We start from the raw sequence: 14,995 nt of genomic DNA, 5'->3' as shown, positions 1-14,995 counted from the left end.
GCATAACTTTGATTTGGGACTGATCATGATCCAAGCTTGTACGACCACCTTTGAAGCGTTTATACCACTCGTATGCCTGTGTTTTTCCTAGACACGATTCACCAAAGGCCTTTTTTAACATTTTCAACGTTTCGGAACACTTTAATCCATTTGCAACACAAAATTTGATGCACGCACGTTGTTCTAAATTTTCACCCATTATAAAAATCGCCAGACGAAAATTTTTCAACTTCTTTGTATAGACGCCAAACAAAAACTAATCGTACGATATGCGTTAAAATTTGACAGAATGTGTATAAAAGTGTTGCCAACGTTGAGAGAATAAAAGTTTACCGATTGGACAAGCGCGGGAATTTTAAAATGGAAATTCCGGTTCGTTTTTTATCATAAGGTATTAACATAAGCAAATTTGAAGAATATACCCATAAAAATTTAAAGCATTGGAAATGCAGAGGTCTTCGATTTGAAGTTCGACACCGCGATCTTTAGATTCAGCTGTAAATTGCTCGAACTATATGCCTTTAAAGCAGTCCGATTTTTGGAACAAAAAGTACGGGTGTGTAATGTCAGACATAACTGGATGTCGTGAATACGAATAAAACTGACACGATTTCTTTACACTTTCGAGTTCGAATTGATGGTTGATCGATTGGTGAATTGCGAAACTTTCCCCCTTTTCACTACTAAACTTTTCAACGAGTTTTGACGTCGATTATCTCATTTCGGATTTGCATATTTCATTGAAAGAAACTATTAAGATGCTGTACAGGATTCATTTCTGACTTTTAGAAGGACCAAATTGTGGTGTTCTCTACGATATTTAGCACAGTTCGGAACATTTATCTCGAACGATTTTGACACAGCGAAAAGTGCACGAACCAAATCAAATTATTTTGGATTTTCACTAAACACTAAACACTTTATACCACGCAAAAGGTCTGCTTTCATCGACGACTGCTCCACCTGACGACTGGAGTCTAAATGAGAGTTGCGACTTTAGCGTTTGAGGCTTTTAACCACGCAGAAGGTGCACTCTCCGAAGCTGCTGGTCCCACGACGTCTGCTTGCATCCAACGCACAAGAAGAAATGATCGAATTTCGAAGACGGTTCCCCTTTTATACGCAGTAAGTTGAAGATATGTGCCTGACTACCTCAAAATCGTCGTCCTTGCACGAAAAAGCCAAGCAAAAGTAAAGAGTTATCCGCGTTGTTTTCAAAGTTTGAGAAAACTTAATATTTGAGTTGTTTGTGGTTATCTCACACTGTTCAAAATATTATCCCAAATTCCTGATCATATTTTTGATGAAATGGTGAAAGAATTATGTTGCTGCCTTTAATACGAGTCGAGATATTCACGATTAAGTTCTGAGCGTGCTTTTTTTTGGTCGCAAAATCAGTTTTCGCACTAAATCGATGTTTGATTTTTCGAGAAAGATATTGTACAGATAGATTTTTCCGCCAAATACAGATTTTTGGAAAAAAAAAAACAGTTGACAGCACTGCCTACAAGACCAAATTCAATTTGTATTGATTTTAAGCGCTACAAAGTTAGACCAGAAGCAAACGAAATTGAAATCTTACTTGAAGAACGAATGCATCTATACGCTGATAATGTACCTAAGATTCAATTCAACAAGACTTCTAACTGTGTGTACATTATGTTTAAACGTGAAAGAGATGCAATTGCATTCGCTACCGTTAACAACGATGAGCACAGCATTGAGTGTACCCATATTAAACACAAAATCACTGCGTGCATGGTAGACAAAGCCTTAAAAGTACGCGTGCATTACCTTCCCCCGCAGGCCAGCGATAAGTTCGTTCGGGAAAATATGAAAGGGAAGTATGGCGAAATTTTTTCCCCGGTATCCGGAATAGCGTGCGGGTGGTACGTATACAAGTACGTACGACAATTCCATCTTACATCATTTGTGGTCAAGGTGGGATACATCCGTGTAAAACGCTGATTACCTATGAAAATCAGCTGGTCACATGTCAGTTTTGTGAACAACCTGCACACTACGGTAAACCTTGCACTGAAACAGCGGAAAGGACATCTTCAACCAAAAACAAGAACAACTCTTCAGCAACGGGAACTAGTAAACGCAGTACTTCTGCTCATCATGCTTCCATCATCGAACTAGCAATCAACTGCAATCATTGTACAACAAGACGCATCTACAACAACTAGTAACGAGACCAAGACTGTTAATAACAAGGAAAACGAGAACAAAACGGAAACCACACACAACACCGACGAAGTGACAATTGGTGATGAGATGAGCTACGGACAAAGTGCCCCTCAACCCTCGCTAGATAAAAATGGAAGCTCCTTTCCCCCAAGGAGAAGACTGAAAACGAGATCCAGCAGTAAAAAAATATTTGTATCTAACAAAAATATAACTCATTCGACCACGTAAAGCTTGAAGGCGAGTAGGCCTGAATAAAAAATTTTATTAAAAAAATTTAACGTATAACAAACTATGTTCACACCAAGTTGACATTTCAAACAATCAGACATTATTTTAATTAGAATTTTTGTTCACGAAGAGCACATCGCACTATGAATGTATTGAAAGGAAAACTGTAAGTGAGAGTAAGGTTGCTTACATAGAAGCAAGTGCACAAAGGAACCTTACACACTTTCTTCTCCGCTTAGACTGGAAGGAAGGGAGAAACCGAACACGACATCGGAAAGTAGAAGGTTTTTGTCGTGAAAACGACTTACTTTACAATGGGACGCCTTTTCAAAGTTTACCCTGTACAAGAATACGTAGAACACAATCGTGAAAACCTCTTGTTGCACTTAAACCAACAACAACATTTTTGTTACATTCTACATTGTTGTGAATACTGCCTTCTTTACTATGGGGCACCTTTTCAAAATTTAACCTCCAAGAAAGTGATAAGTTGGTGATATTGAATATCTCTCGTATCAACTTAATTTTTGCTACATGCAATCAGAAATATACTCATCAATTTATAATTACATTTTCAGTTGTATGACATAATCACAAATAACACGAAACAAAAGTTTTCTGAAATATTTGGTATAAAAGAAAAAAATTGGTTCAATATTATGAATTGGTTCAGGTCCAGAGCTCAGTTCCAGTTCCAGTATCAAAAATTCATTTCAGTATTGAATCAATTGCGGGACGTTCGCAGAACAGTTTCCCTTCAAAGAAGATCGATTGCGTCATCCTGTTGTTGGTCGTTTGCATTGGAGCAAAATACAACGAAAAATGGACAACCATGGGCAACATTATGCAAAATCAACCCTTCTAATGGCTCCAAATGTTATCTAAAGAACTACAAATCTAGAATAATTTGATAACCTTTGTGCACTTTTCGCACCGAACGAGTGCGAGTCAATCCAGCATTTGACTGCTTCGCGTTCGAGAAAAATGCTCCGAACAATTGGCCCTTCTGAACGTCAGAAATCAATCCCGTACAGTATTTTGATAGATTCTTTTACTAAAATATGCGAGGAGGAGAGTTGGCATCACTGGGAGTGCGATACGGTCGTTACTCTGCCGAGACGAGTCCGTTACAGGTTGTGGAGAAGCCCTCCATTAATTTAAAATGTTTTTTTTAAACTCACGAATAGTTGTAACGTATGACTAATTCTTTAAAAAAACGAGTTATAAATAAAAACGCGGTGAGCGACACTTTCTTCTTCCCTTGTTTTGTTCCAGTGTAACCGGAGAACAAAATAGGTCAGGTTCTATTACGCAACCCTGTACAGTAATCAACTAGTGACAAGCCTTATTGACGATGCTTCCAATAACAACAAAAATAGTGACGACGAATCAATGGACGATGGCACGTTTAGTGAACCAATACCTCCCCAAGGCTTGCTGGGTAGGAATGAGACTATGAGTTCTGCATATATAAGTTGTGTTAGATATTTTATTGCTTATTATATCGTAAATCGTAAATACGGTTATGTGTCTGACACTACCCATCCGCCGATTTTATACATAAAGAATACAAGATAATTCGGCTCTGTTTAACCTTCATGATAATCAAAGTTTGAGCCCTAATTCACCACGAATGTTTCTGTCAATCGTGAAATTGGACGTAGTTAATTAAAAAGGTATCTTATCTTACGCAACTCTCCAATAAATAAACAAACAAACAATTGACATTGTACGAAATTCGTTCGGAGTAGAAAGCTACGCTCAAAATCTCTTCCACCAGACCTCGCAAAATTTGGGCCTGCATTGACAGCTGAGTTGTAATTCTCGTACAGTACAGAGCTCCTCAAATTTATACTTGAGCTGTCACAAATTGTATGGTGAGCATTTACATCACTGTCAATGGTCAGTGATAAACTAAAGTTGATTAAGCAGCCAATTTTCCGAACAACAGAGAAATTTTCCTATCCAAACCATCAATAATCAGTTTATGGCAGTATAAATATCTCTAGTAGTGAGCTCAGGTTCAAGAAACATGTGCTATTTGCATGCTCGAAGCATTTCACGTGAATGTCATACCAGTCTTGTTGAAAGCAGCAAAGACTGGGTTCATTGGCAAACTAATAAATGCAAGACAAAGTAATCATGACATTTTTCACAGTGTGGCTTTTTTAATTTTTAAATCTTAAACTGGTAGTTTGCAAACCAAGATCAAAAAACAATTTGCCGATCATACATAGAGCAGGAAAACATGCGTTTTACTTCAACTAATTTCTGATATGTGATTTCGAATAATTCCAGATTAGTTCAAATCAGTTAAGCTCCATGAGTTGAAGAAAGTTTGCACGGAAACATTGCACACTCTGTTTTTATCTAATTTATTTGCATTTTTGGATGAAATGACCATAGACAAAACCCAACCGATAATGACTACTTTAGGTCATAACGAAAGAAACTAAGGAATTTATTACAACAGAACTTACCCTCTCGATAAAAATCACAAAAAACCACTTCAGCGAGTACAGCACGGAGTCCACCCCGTGTTTGTCTAAATGCTTCTTCACTTTTGGCATACATTTGGTGAGAATTTTGTCGTGGTGCTGCAGAAACCGCATCAGCTTCGGAAAACCTTCGACATACAGGCCATGCATGGCATATCGCTCCGAGGACAGCAACGCATTCAGGGCCCAAAATGTGTCCTCCTCATCGAAGTACATCAGTAAAACACCGGCCACCGTCGACATACCCTGACAGTAGCCCACTTCCATATTGTACATGCTGTAGGCGGCAAGAACCTTGAGCAAACTCTGCTGCTTAACACTGTACCGTTCGCGGTAGTTTATGTGGTTCCGAAACTGTCGGTTCACGTCCACGTCAATCTGCCGAATGTCGGGACTGTACTGACGGGCGAATTTCAACATTTTTTCATAGACTCCCGGATTGTCGCTTACGGCTTGCTCAATGTTCAGCAACTTCTTCCAGATGGCAGCCCGCAACCGGTCCGGAATACCTTTCAACACTCTTCGCTGCAACCGTTCCTTCGTCTCAGCACTGCTCCAATTCTTCATCATTTTAAGCCACTTTTTCGAGCGCTCCATTTCGATCAGCTTCCGTCGGGCCAATTCCAGGTCGTCCCGTTTCTGTTGTTCTTTCTCCGGGTGCAAAAACCCGTACCGATCGGCTTGGGTGTAGATCTCGAATGCCGGATCATCCCAGGCATCGATGTCAACGTTCTTTCTGCCCCGATCATATCGTTTGAAAATCGCTTCCCGTTCGTCATTGGCACGTTCCAACAAGATTCGCTTGTCGACGGGATCGTCGTCGTCGTTCATTTTTGTTATTCCAGTTTCCGTCTAATGTCGTACTCTACCTTCGGTTCCTGTTTCGAATCGGTTTGTGTCCAGCTGGCAGCATCACCGTAGCAGCTTCATCGAACATTTTCCCATTCGAGGTTCCCGTCGTACGTCGCGATATGCTCAACACAAGTGTTCCACCGATACTGCAGTACTAGAAGAAAAAGAAAAACGATAAATATTTATTAGCATTAAATAAACATTCCAGTCTTTGTTGATCATCATCATCAGTGAAGTGTTGAAACTCGATGAATAAAGAAAAAAAACCCGGTCAACAATGTGTGTAATGTTAGGAGGAATTTTCCCAAATTTAAAATCAACAAACCTCATTCCGCAGCAATGACCGACACCCCGTCAAACGTGATTTATGGAAGTCTCACGTTTACCGCATACCGCTCGGGGAACGAAGACGGCCTTCAAGCGATCACGTCTCGCACTAACTGTGAGTGTGGCTTTCGTCTCTGTGGTGATTATTTTTTACACACTTTAGTGCTAGGCAATTTTGGGCAACCGGCAAATTGGATAACGGCTCGCGCGTCGCGGCTATTTACTCTTCGGTGGTATCAATCATGTTGTTTTTGTGCTGCTACTACTACTACTACAACCATTTCATTTGGTTCGTGGGAGTCAGCCGCTGCACTGCTGACTGAGCTCATTAACTATTCCGCAAATGATTTTGTTGATTCCAAAGAAAGCTAATTGAGTGGTAAATTATTTCACAACAGAAGCCAACGACACAGCCGTTGGATCAATGTTCGAGTTCCAGTATTGGAATAAAATGGGAACTGTTTAAAGGTTTGATGCCATAAAAAGTGCTTCACTGAGGCGTATCGCGCAAGCGAAGCCTGCCTACTTCGGCAGTGGCGTTAAAAGTGTTTCACCTGTGCTCTGCTGGCGCCCTCAAGGACATTTTGGGTAGTTTGGCCAAACTGATGTTAAATAAGATAACGTTATTCACTTCACCGAATAAAATGTCATAATGATTTCTAATATTTTGTTACCTTTCTTGAATTTTGTTCGTTTTACGAACTTAAATGAATATTTCCACGAATCGCACGAGTATGACACTAACCATCTGGTCAGCGGAGGTTTCTAAACTGTACTGAACTGTGAACATAATGACAAGTAAAACCATTCAAAATCCGACTGTTGGAATTGATAGCCATCCTCAGCTACTGATCGCGGATGAGTAACTACACACCCATTTTCTAGATGCAGTGCAGAGATAGGCTTGAGTTAGGTTTTTTACCGTCACTGCTAAACTCAATCAGATGAACACATTTTGACAGTTCAGCAGTACTGTTTGTAAACAGAGATTTTTTTGTTTGTCATTGACAAATTGGATGAGACCATTTACGGTCCATATCGTCTAAATTGAATTTTAAAACATTTGTTCACAATTGGATACGGTTTGTTTTTGAGATTTATTAAATGAAAGTCACTAAGAGCAAAGTGTAAAGATGATTGCTTGAGAAGTGTTTTTCGATTTTTTTTTAAGCTTGTTTACAAACAAGTACCGCTGAACTGTCAAGGATGAATTCTTTTTCATTTGTGACGTCACGATAAAAAATCTAAGGGCTGTCAAAAGATAAACTTGGTTCATTGACAGTTCATCGGTAGTTCATTCGAGTGGTCATCGTGCAAAACCTAATTTAAAATGTGGCTTGGGTTCATGGGTTCTGAAACCGGAACAGGCGCATAGTTAACTAGACTTAGTCACATGACAAGCACATGGGTAGAAAAAGGTGGTTTTGGCGAGATATGAGACTCCTGTCTCGCAAGCTAGCATTTCACTGTTATATTTATCATGCCATCAAACTACAAGTTGTGCGGTTTTTGATTAAATGTTACACGTGATTCGGATATGGTTTTACACCAACATGACATAACCTCACAAAATGAACGGAATGAACTTTTTTTAACAGCCGCCGATGGTTTGTTTGCAGTTTAAAAATTCATCAGATGTTCATCAATTGAATTTAAAAATTGCAAGTCGCTTAATTAGGTTTTGCACGAACATGACATTACCTCACAAAAATGAACAGAATGAACTTTTTTTGACAGTCGAGGTGTACTTGTTTACAGTTTAACAGTTCATCAGAAGTTCATCGTTGGAATGTAAAAATTGCAAGTCGCCTCACACTCAACAGATTCATACATAAATCGCTCCTTGATGCTGGAAACACATACAGCGCAATGTCGTCGGCGCAATCTTTTTAGTTATTTTCACTGTGGAATACGTTTTTAACAGGCACTTTTTCGTCATTTTTTCAAATTTTAACTTGCAGTCGCAAAACAAAACAAGTACACGGCAACTGTCAAAGATGAACTTGATTCATCGGCAGTTCATTTGTGTCGTTATCGTGCAAAACCTAATTAGGTTTTGCACGAACATAACATAACCTCACAAAAATGAACAAAATGAATCAATTTTGACATTGTTGTGAGGTTATGTCATGTTCGTGCAAAACCTGATTAGGTTTTGCACGATGACGACACAAATGAACTGCCGATTAATCAAGTTCATCTTTGACAGTTGCCGTGTGTTTGTTTTGTTTTGCGACTGCAAATTGAAAATTGAAAAATGACGATAAAGTGCCTGTTAAAAACGTGTTCTACCGTGAAAACAACTGAAAAGATTGCCCTGTATGTGTTTCCAGCATCAAGGAGCAATATTTGTATAAATCTGTTTAGTGTGAGACGACTTACAATTTTTCAATTAAAACGACGAACCTCTGATGAATTTTTAAACTGTAAACAAATACACGTCGGCTGCCATAAAAAGGTCATTCTGGTCATTTTGTGAGGTTATGTCATGTTCGTGCAAAACCTAGACTTTTTATCGTGACATCGAGGAACATATCTCAAACAATCATCTTTACACTTCAAACAAATATATTATATATCAATATGCATCACTCTTGCGATTCACGAGGGACATCACAGTAAAGTGCGGTGGTAAAAAAGGTTACTAATACACTACAAATTTTTTAATGCACATATGACAGCCATGGTTTCAGTACACTGAATCAAACAAACCCAAATATATGGAATATTTCTCGATATACACTGCACGAAAAAATAAGCTGTAAATACGGTTTAGAATTGCAATCTGATACTAACTCGGAAGAGAACACATTGTTATATAAATATTCCCTATTTATATAAATGAGTGTGAAATGTAAACGCAGAACTAAACGAATTAATCTTAATGCTAATTCCAGAATTTTACCAACATTTCCGAATTAAGTATTGCAATTTCTTGATTTGAAAATTTAATCCATTTGTATTCAGGTTTACTGTGATAATGATTCCCGATTCCAGTCCAGTTTGTTCAGAGCATATCATTGAACAGCAGATATGTAATACTACGGTATATTATTGTTTGTAATGCTGTTGGCACTACTGGTATTGCTCTATGTCTTTAATTTACTGTTTATCCGTGAGACAAACAGGTCGAAATCATAGTAAGTTTACAGTTAACAAATCTTTTTTGCTTACACATTAATTCACTAGAAAGAAGAACGGCTGATTTTAATTACACAGTGCTGCCACTATGAACATTTATTACAAATGAAATTGAAGAAAGTGAAACATCCTCCGAAAATTTTCATTTTCATTGGTGATTAAGACGATAGGTCTTAAAGAACGTAATTCTACATTATTTATAGGCAATATTTACTTTCGTCAGAAAAACACATGAAAATGTTCACACCTCTATTTGGGCATCATGCTCAATTAGTTGTGACATTTCACTTCTGGGTGCACGATAAACGCAGACTATTAAATTTGACTGAACTAATAGCCTTGAGCGTCACGAGATGGTGTTACTGTGATGTCCTTTTCGATTTGTATTGAATTCGTTAAAGTGATCCATATTGATATATAATATATTTGCTTCAAAACTAGCCACTTTTATTTAATGAATCTTTGAAACTAACCGTATCGAATCGTTTTTAAACTCTATTTAGGCCATATGGACCGTGAACGGTCTCATCCGTTTGTCAACAGACAAACAAAAAAATAGTCTGTTTACAAACAGTACCGCTGAACTGTCAAAATGTGTTCATCCGATTGAGGTTAGCAGTGACGGTAAAAAACCTAATAGAACAATCTTGAAATGAGTGAACCAAACGAACAAAAGGCTACCGCCGCTACGAAAGAGTACAATTGTTGACTTCAGGCAGTCCAAAATTCGACCTTCAATACGAGAACTTGAAGGCTTGCTTTAAGAGCAAATGCATTTTGATATTAAACGTGTGCATTTACTTCAATGCAACAAGGCAAATAATGTGGTTACATCCAGTTTTATGAAGAGTTCAATTCATTTCGCTAAAGACAATAACAATGTGCACTATGTGGAGCACGAAAACATCAAGTACAACATACCAGTATATATGGAAGATAGTGCTATAGAAGGGCGTGTGCATGATCTACCCTCAAGCATATGTGATCGTTATATTTGCAAAACTATGTCCCAGTATTGAGAGATACTTTCGATCGAAAAAGAAAAGTGGAAGAACTTTTTCTCCGGTATTCTAAATGGCGTACGTTTATTACGCATACACTTGAAAAAGGCTATACCTTCTTGTGTGATTTTCGGCCAAGATACAAGGGTTCCATGCAAATCCCTTGTTACCTATAACAATCAGATGGCCACATGTCAATATTGCCAAAAAGGTGTTCACTATGATAACAGATCGGCTGAAAAGTTCGTATCGTTTCTATGAGAGGGCGCTACTAGAATTGAATCCATACCATTTTCAGTTAGTACCAACCTTCAAAAGATGCGTGTATAAATTTGACAGCTGTCTGATTATTAGTTTGTGAGATATTGCAGTTTGAGTGAAGCTACTTTTGTTATTGTGAAAAAAATGGAAAAAAAGGAATTTCGTGTGTTGATGAAACACTACTTTTTGATGAAAAAAGTGCCGCCGATACCAAAAAATGGCTTGATGAGTGTTATCCAGACTCTGCACCGGGCGAAGCAACAATTCGTAAGTGGTTTGCAAAATTTCGTACTGGTCATATGAGCACCGAAGACGATGAACGCAGTGGACGTCCAAAAGAGGCTGTTACCGATGAAAACGTGAAAAAAATCCACAAAATGATTTTCAATGACCGTAAAGTGAAGTTGATCGAGATAGCTGACACCCTAAAGATATCAAAGGAACGTGTTGGGCATATTATTCACGAATATTTGGATATGAGAAAGCTTTGTGCAAAATGGGTGCCGCGTGAGCTCACAATCACAATGTCACAAGTCGATGAAAACCATGCTGAAATTGAACGAATTGGGCTTCGAATTGCTCCCTCATCCACCGTATTCTCCAGATTTGGCCCCCAGTGACTTTTTCCTGTTCTCAGACCTCAAGAGAATGCTCGCTGGTAAAAAATTTAGAAGCAATGAAGAGGTAATCGCTGAAACTGAGGCCTATTTTGAGGCAAAGGACAAATCGTACTACAAAAATGGTATCGAAAAGTTGGAAGATCGCTATAATCGCTGTATCGCCTCTGATGGCAATTATGTTGAATAATAAAAACGAATTTTGGCAAAAAATGTGTGTTTCTATTAAACGATACGAACTTTTCAGCCGAACTGTTAAGCCATGTGAAAAACTGGACAAGAAGACATTGCGAACCTCTGCTCCCCCTTAAATTGCTGGATAACATTGAAAACACACCAGCTATAAGAATTTTTTTTAATTTGTGTTAAACGGCCACGTCAAGCTTAAGTGCATATGAGCAAAAATAAAAACTCCTAATGAAAAAAAAAAACAATTCCGGCCACGACCTGTGGCCTGTGCGGCTGTGCTCAGTGATGACCCGCACACGAGCCAGCTCTCATACAGTCCGTGTGCTGTACCTTTTCAAAAACACGCACACGAAGTCTGAAGCACACGCTCGTGTGTCGTGTTGCTACTAGATCGAGAGTCGTATGCTTCGAAGAACCAGCTCGCGATGCTGGCTCATCTACTGGCTCATGAGCTGGAATGGGGAGCTAGCTCGTGAGCTGACTCATGTGCTGACTTGAGTGTCCGTTTTTTAAATTTAATAATATAATATAATTTTCAAGCACACAGTGTCCACAGTGTTGTCTCTTGTCAGTAGGTGGACTACACAAATAGCACATGAGCGTGTCTGGTTTGGAAAGCACAGCACATGAGCTTAATAGGCACACACTGCAGGTATAGAGAAGCTCTTGTGCTGAGCACGGACAGTAGCTTTCGTTTTAGAGTTTTTGACCACTATTTCCAGTAATTCCGGAACCGGAAACCCGAGTGCGTTTACTAAGTAACTTATATAGTCTACAAATTAAATCAGCTATGAACCTAACCTTGAATTATGAAAAGATGGTGGCCTTGGTAAGATAGTAAAAAGGAATGATTGTCAATTACATTATAAAACGCTACCTCTGAACAAAAAGTAGCTGTCATTTTCAGATTTTATTTCATAACATTTTCATTTCGATGCGCTTCAACAAAATTGAACATAGCACGCTGGGAGCGTTCTTCCGTACCAACATATACCGGTTTTGTATCGTCATTTTGTATGACGGTTTGAAAGTTTTGACACTCATCGCCACATAATTTCGGAGCCGGAAGTCGGATCTGGATGAAATTGCACAGTATCTTTCAGGACAATAAGAACTATAATTTGAACCATGAATTGTGAAAATCGGTCTGACCGTTGCTGAGAAATCGAAGTAAGTTCCGTTTTTTGAACTTTTGTTCACTATTCACACTTCACTCTATTGCACATATTTCCTTGGAATTCCGGAACCGTAAGTCGGATCAAGATTCAATTTCAATAGGAAGCTATAGGATCATAAGATTTTGTATTAGAATCTGAGTTTGGTAAAATCAGTTCAGCCATCGTTGAGAAAATTGAGTGACATTATTTTTCACATACACACAGACATTTGGGCAATTCTTTCGCGAACGGTTCAAAAGAGCTAGTTCTTTTGCAAAAATGAATGACCAATAGTTCTGTTTTTCGAACGAACTTCTCTCGAGAACAATTTCTTTTAATACAACTCTACATCACTGAACGGTTTTTTAAAATGAACTGTTTTGCCCATCTCTCATATCTCGACGAACTGAGTCGAATTGTATGACACTCGGTCTTTTTGATATCGTACTTTAAACGATGGTGTGAATTATTGTTGAATCCGAAAAATATGCATTATTTTTGGTGGGATCATAAAATCTTTTGTTTGAACCAAAGATTGGGATAATTGGTTCTGCCAATTCTGAAAAAAGTGAGTAAGAAAACCTTGAACCAGAAGGGATGGAATCGGTTTCTTGGCGAGCCATTATCAGTAGGCTACCGATTGGCGTACTTTTTAGGCCTTGTTAGAAAAATTTTCACGTGTTTTGTTTTGCCGATTTAGGTGACGGAATAAAATTTTCAACACTTTGCTTTATAATTACGGAACCGGAAGTAGGATTTGAATGAATTTATTTAGGGGACCACGAGACCTTTCATTTGAACCTAAGTTTTGGTTAAACCATCGTTGAGAAAAGTGGGTAAGATCTATTTTGGAATATTTGATCTCTATTTTCGGTGCTTCCGGAACCGGAAACTAAAAACCTGGATAGCCGAAATTGGTTTGTTTGGTTGCTTACTGATAATAGCTACCGATTGGTGTAGTTTTCAGGATAGTGTCTATTTTTTACGGTTTTTCTTTTGCCACTTTTAGTGACGGTTTACCATTTTCAACAAATTTTACCCTATAATACCGGAACCGGAAGTCGGATCCGTATGAACTTCAGGAATTCCGTATTGGGCTACGTAACCTTTCATTTGAATTTTCCTGGAAGTTTTCCGTACAAATTGGCAAGATTTTAACTGAACTTGCAAAATTATTAATTTTGTCTTAGGTACATTCTAAAAATTGTAGTTTTTTTGTCATGCGGATTTTTCAAGCATTGTAGTACATATTCCTCGCATTAAAAGACTTAAGTGCTTTTCCCAGGTTTCTGAACGTAAAAACTATTGGGCTAAACAAGACATAGAGCCCATGTGTTGCCAAGCAGCCCAAAGTTTAGATAACCAATCAATATAAACAAAAGAATTTGCAATTTCGTGCCAAAAAAAATCAGCCGAGAACATTTTCATAGAAAACGAGACACATTGCGAACATACCCAAACCAATCAAGCAAATGCGAGCATTGACTGAAAATCTATTCAGGTCTCATAAATACATACATATGTAAACAATTAAATGACTGAGCAAACTCACCCGAAAAACACGATTTCCATCTGGATCCACGTAGCGAAGCTTCCAAAGTAAAACGTGCAAATTCCTAACATGCAAATGCCACTCGCGCCTGCCTTTAGGGAAAGCAACAGTAATAGCAGCAGCTAGTGGCAGGTGTGTCCGTCTGTCTGCCCGAGAACCGAGCTACGGCAAAAACAAAGCATAAGACGAAACTGCTCTCGTCACTTCCTGATTCTGGTGGACGGTCACTGAACTCAATCTTCGTTCTATTTTGAACAGAACTAGGCAGTAGTAGCCAAAAATATACTATGGTACGAAAAACTACGCGAACGAATCACTTTGCATAGTTAATTAATGCGATACGACACTGAGCTAATGAAGCACCAAACACTTTTTGCTTGCAATTGTTCACCTTTTCTGCAGACACTAACTGGTCAAGCTTTAAATTTGTCTGACATATTTTCTTTCGCTTCTCGTTGATGCTTTATCAAAATGTCAAACATAAACGTCTTATTCAGAGTTGCCATTTATATAGATATAATTTTCAGAATCCGTGTGAAACGATTGTGCAAAACTGAAATGTAGAGGCGCTGCTTGTTTAGAGATGATACTTTCAGCAAGAGCTGTTAAATCGGTAGGAAAATTTCTAATTACTCCACCTTTTCAACGATTTCTTATGAAATCGGGCAAATTCATTTGAAAAATCATAGCAGAAGTTGAAGAAAAAGTTTTCACTCTGAAGTGGTAATGTTGATCTTAATTCATAATGCGAAATCTACCGTTTATACAGAATGAAGCATTAAACTTGGTTTGATACCATTTTTCAAATGCCTGGAAATAACAAATAAAGTATCCAAACTAAATAGTACGCGTTCGCTATACATTCTAGTACTCGAGAAATCAACATTACACTGGTTTCTGTTTAAAAAAATATTCCTTGTATTCCTTATATAACATTTTGGTGGGGAAAAGGTTCCAATCAGCTTTTTACAGCCCTGTC

At 38.3% G+C, this 14,995-nt stretch overlaps 1 protein-coding gene across 5 annotated transcripts in view; it reads right to left on the bottom strand.

Annotated features, from left to right (window-relative positions):
• Positions 1–14,468, bottom strand: part of LOC131427650 (USP6 N-terminal-like protein) — a 32,079-nt gene extending 17,611 nt beyond the window's left edge. For all 5 annotated transcript variants that reach the window (XR_009229298.1, XM_058591032.1, XM_058591035.1 and 2 more), the window contains exons 1-2: positions 14,017–14,468; positions 4,902–5,925 (exon numbers count right to left, since the gene is read on the bottom strand). Coding sequence is in view for 4 of the 5 variants with exons in the window: in XM_058591032.1 (XP_058447015.1) it covers positions 4,902–5,750 (849 nt within the window). In the remaining variant the exon portion in view is untranslated. The remainder of the gene's footprint in view (positions 1–4,901; positions 5,926–14,016) is intronic.
• Between the last annotated feature and the right edge of the window lie 527 nt (positions 14,469–14,995).

Source organism: Malaya genurostris, chromosome 2, assembly GCF_030247185.1.
Source record: "Malaya genurostris strain Urasoe2022 chromosome 2, Malgen_1.1, whole genome shotgun sequence".
NCBI lineage: Eukaryota > Metazoa > Arthropoda > Insecta > Diptera > Culicidae > Malaya > Malaya genurostris.
This window is presented reverse-complemented; position numbering and strand designations above follow the sequence as displayed.